The sequence below is a fragment of the Solanum stenotomum genome, chromosome 7, assembly GCF_019186545.1.
Source record: "Solanum stenotomum isolate F172 chromosome 7, ASM1918654v1, whole genome shotgun sequence".
In the NCBI taxonomy this organism is placed as follows: Eukaryota; Viridiplantae; Streptophyta; class Magnoliopsida; order Solanales; family Solanaceae; genus Solanum; species Solanum stenotomum.
Genome location: NC_064288.1, coordinates 4,434,279 through 4,439,086, shown reverse-complemented (window position 1 = coordinate 4,439,086; position 4,808 = coordinate 4,434,279). Strand labels below are relative to the sequence as shown.

At 29.0% G+C, this 4,808-nt stretch overlaps 1 protein-coding gene across 1 annotated transcript; it reads right to left on the bottom strand.

The window, feature by feature from the left end:
- Positions 1–1,525: 1,525 nt before the first annotated feature.
- LOC125870314 (hyoscyamine 6-dioxygenase-like) lies at positions 1,526–4,257 on the bottom strand. The gene is made up of 4 exons (XM_049550717.1): positions 4,038–4,257; positions 3,271–3,512; positions 2,446–2,761; positions 1,526–1,962 (listed from the first exon to the last, which is right to left on the bottom strand). The coding sequence occupies exons 1-4, from the start codon at positions 4,230–4,232 to the stop codon at positions 1,726–1,728; spliced, it is 990 nt and encodes a 329-aa protein (XP_049406674.1). The 5' UTR covers positions 4,233–4,257; the 3' UTR covers positions 1,526–1,725.
- Positions 4,258–4,808: the final 551 nt, after the last annotated feature.

Sequence of the window (4,808 nt, the reverse complement as noted above, 5' to 3'; positions counted from 1 at the left end):
AAATTTGAAGGGAGATTTCAACCAATTTATAAGAAAATTTTAAATGAAACACATGAACTTTTTCTATTTTTTAGGCATGCATGTGAGTCGAATTTTTTTTTTAATATGACATGTGAATGTTTGAACAATTGAAAAAAAAGAAAGTTGGAAGGAAATTTCGCTGCTTGTTAGTGAAAAAAATTAATTTAATACGATTTAAAAAAAAATCATTGACAGTGATATTTATAAAAAAAATAAAAACAAATTGGCAGCGATTTCTAAAAAAAAATATTTTTTTTCCACGAAATTTGTAATAACGCTGCAACAACAGCGATTTTTTTTGTTTTTAGAAAACATTAACGAAAATCGCTGCCAAGGCAGCGATTTCCAAAAAAATAAATAAGTTTATTTTTATAAAAACGCTGGCATAGCAGCAATTTTATAATTTTTTCTTAAAGAAAATCGTAAAAACGCTGCACGGGCAGTGATGTTCTGAAAAAAAATAAAAGAACTCCATCAAAAATCGCTGCCGATTTAATTTTTTTATTTATTTATTTACAATTAGATGTTGACTGGTTGACAGAAATTTCAAAAAAAAATAAAAATCAAAAGAATATTTCTACCAAAATCGCTGCCAATTTTTTTTAAAAAAACTAGTTCCACCAAATCGCTGCTAAGGCAGCGATTTCAAGATATATATTTTTTTTGTAAAAAAACTGCCAAATGGTTGAAAATTGCTGCCTTGGCAGCTTTTTAGTTAAATTTTTTTCTTTTTTTTTTTTAAATTCGTTTCTCTTCAATTTATTTTTTTTGGAAAATCATTTTTCTTAATTTTTTTTTTCGTTTTGAAAACAAGGCAATGTGTTTATTAAAAATAATTTTTTTAACAAAAATCGCTGAAAAGGCAGCCTAATACGACACTGATTACAGTTCGTGCCTCATTTTGATGATTTCTATGTCGAGTGCAAAATTTTGGGTGGAATCAGGTTGCCTATCAGCGATTTTAAAAAATAATAATTGTTCTTTCATAAAACTTTTAAAAAATAATTAAGAAAAGATTTTCAAAAAAAATAATAATTTAAGGAACGATTTTCCAAAAAAAAGATTTTACAAAAAATCTGTCAATTTTTTTTTCCTATGAAAACGCTACCATAGCAGCGATATTAGTTGGAGGAAAAAAAATTAGAGTTAAATAATCGCTGTTGTACCAGCGATTTTAGTGAAAAAAAGAAAAAAAAAATTGGACAAAAATCGTTGCCCTAGCAGCGATTTTTATTTTTAACGGAGTAACCGGCGTTAATATGTGTCAGAGGGAAATCGCTCCGGCATGAGCGATTTTGCCCTTTTGGTTTAAAAAAAATATGATGTTCCCTTTTGAAATTTTTGGCAATTTTTTTTTTTACCCTTTTAACTCCGGACTCATATATTGAACTACATTAATTTATAAAGGGATTTTATGGAAGAATAATTAGTTACTACTGTTATTGATTTATTAAACCTGTGAATTTTATAAAATTGTGTGTATTTGAAAGTTTGTAATAACATGTAATCACAAATATTCATTTATAAAATGAATGTGTCTATATTTGCTCATTTGGTAAGGTTATATAAGAGTTGAGAATTTTTTTTATAGTTTTCACAAATTAACTACTAGACATTCAAATTGTTTGTCCATATAAAATTTCAACTTCAGATCAACCTGATCTCAAATTACACACTTGAAATCATGTCCAAACGCGCACTAGGTTAAGAGTCATTTTGTATGACATCAGTATGAACACCAAAAGCTTTGGAAGAATTGATAAAATCTTTGTAGAGAATGGATTTGTAGAGAGGTGGATTAGAGTCATTCAATAGGACTTTTGCTGGCTCAACGATGCTGTTGGGAGTCGGATTCACAAATATGGCTATTGATGTTCTTGCTTCCTTTGAATTTGTTACTGCTCTATGCTCCACACTTCTTAGCTTCCCGTTACTGATTATCTATTTCATTCATTAAAATTACACAAAAAAAGATAAAATTAATGTGAGAGAAATCATGTACACATGTGCATAATGTGAATGTTCATAAATAAATATACCCTTTAACTTAACTTCAGCTATCATCTATGTCGTCCTTCAACTTTGGGTGTGCATGTATAAGTAGACATTTAAACTTGTCTAAAATTGAACAAGTAGATACACTGTCCTACGTGGTATAATACACGGAGGAAGCCACATAGGACACAAAATTGTTATGTAGGACGCCATATAGGACGAATGTGTCTATTTGTTCAATTTCTTAATTACAAATTTAAGTGACTATTTGTGCACACTCAAAATTGAAGGGCATAGTTATCTTGTAAAACCAAGTTAAGAGACATATTTATGTATATATTATATCTTTTTTATAAGAAAAAACAATCATATAATCTTATATATATAACGTCTATTATCAGTTTAAAAAGTATATTAATAGGTACATACCTCTAATTGATTGCCTATGTTGACAACAAAGGCATTAGGCACAGCCTCAACACACATCCACTTTCCATCTACCAAAACTTGAAGTCCACTTACATTGCCTTGATATATTATTGTTATGAGGCTTGGATCAAGATGTTTTAGTATGCCTAAAGTCAAGCTTGGATCTGGACATGCTGGATAATTATTTGCTGACAACAATTGAACTTCACTTTGTTCATCAAAGTAACCTGATTCAATTCCTAATCCTTGACAAATTAGCTCCAAAATTGTCAAACTTAGCATCCTTATTTCCGCTACGTATCTTCCCACAACTTCTCTGTTATCAATAACAAAATACATCAGTAATTCAATTCGATTTCTACTAGATTATTGTAGTACGTAGTCTGTTTAGCCAAGCTTCTAAAGACTTGAAAGTACTATATATATAAATATTGTTCTTATTTTAGAGATTTGAGATGTTTGACAAATTTTGAGTAGTAGCAGAACTATATTTTAAATACTATTTTTTTTAATATCAGAACTATATCGGAAAACCTTAGTCAAACACAAATTGTTGCTCTAATATTATCAAAAGCGCTTTTAAAATTGATTAACTAAACACAAACTGCTACTTTTCAAAAAGTACTAGAACTACTTGTGAAAACCTTAGTCAAGCACAAATTGTTGCTCTAATATTATCAAAAGTACTTTAAAATTGATTAGCTAAACACAAACCGTTACTTTTCAAAAAGTAAGAAGATTTGAAATTTTAGCCCAAAAAAAAGCTGTAGATCCACCAAAATGGGATGAAAAGTGGTTGAACAACTATTATTATTGTTTAATTACCTGTAGGTAGCTGGTTTATCAGGCCAGCTTTGCATGCATTTCTCAAGAGGGTGACAAGGGTGTTTTATATTATCCCTCCATAAATGAACACCATTTTTAACTTCTTCTTGGCTCCCTGTGAAGATCCATCCTTTTCTGCTTGCTACATGTACTTTTTCTTCATCGGTCATGTTGTTGAAAAACTCTTCAAAGGTTGACAATGTTTGAGTCGCCACGTTCTCTGGGATTCCATGGTTGATCACCTATATAGAAACAGATTCAGGATTTGAATATAATGAATTCAAGTTTGGAATTCTATCACATCGTCACATGCGTACAATTAAGAAGATTTGGACAATCTATTATTTGTTCACATCAAGTGAAACTTTTAACATATATTAAGGTCTAAGGTAAAGTTACTAAATTCAAATGAACTGGTTTGACTACATATTCCGCCTTTGATCGCCTGGAATTTTTTAGTCTAGAGATCAAGATATATACAAGATACACATATTATAAATTATATATACATATAACATATAATATTGGAAATGAGATTTCCTCGCCACTTACAAATTCAATAGAAGAAAATGATATGTTCAAATCTGTTATGTTTAAAAATGAAATACCTCTTACAAAAAGACCTTTAGATTTCAATAAAATTGTAAGTGAACTATAAAATCAATTCTCCCCCTGATGCAAGTGGTCAAAGATTTACATATCGGATAGAATCCTTAAAAAATACTAATAATATTATTAGTACTAAAGAAAAGTTGATCTATACATACCTGGAAAAAACCAAATTCTTGACCAGCTTGCAAGAGTTGCTTAATTGTTTCATTTTTTTGTGATTTTCCAAGATCAATAACTGGGATTTTGTTGCATATAGGTATAGGAGCATCACCTGGTCTTTCTTCTTGGGGAAATTTAAAGCAATGAGGCACACATTCAATATTGAACCATTTTGTGTTATGTTTCTCCATAATTGTCCTCAAATCTCCTTCATGGATAGTGTATCTTATGCTATAATTAATACTAATAATTAATAATTATAATTAATATATAATAATTAATTATATATTTTTAATTAATCAATTAGCCCATAACTCACATGACTATTTTATTGCAAAAATTATTTTTAGTTACGTCTCACGTTAGCACTCCAACTTTAATTTCATTGACATATTGAACAACTTGCGTTTTAAAAAAAATATAAAGCGTAGCCGGCCATGGAGTTTCTTTAAAAAGAAATAATTCCAAAAAAAAAATACGTGAATATTTAATCTATTTGATCTAATTGATAGATACCAAACCCGATCCATTATTTAGATTTGATCAATAAAATGACAAAAAAAGTGGATTGATTCGTTATTGATTCTAAAAAATCTCTATAGTGATTTTAGCAATTCAACTAAAGATTATGATTAAATATCCTTCAATGATGGCGACATTATTTTATATGTAGATCACTTGAAATAATACTTGTCAGTTGTCACATACAATTATTATTTAACTATAACCAAAATTATATTATTTAACAATAATTATTTCTCTTTCAT

Coding starts and splice junctions, on each gene's coding strand:
- LOC125870314 (XM_049550717.1), bottom strand. CDS start 4,232: ATGGAGAAACATAACACAAAATGGTTCAATATTGAATGTGTGCCTCAT. Junction 3,513..4,037: donor AAGAATTTGGTTTTTTCCAG/GTATGTATAGAT, acceptor GTTTCTATATAG/GTGATCAACCATGGAATCCC. Junction 1,963..2,445: donor ACATAGGCAATCAATTAGAG/GTATGTACCTAT, acceptor TGAATGAAATAG/ATAATCAGTAACGGGAAGCT.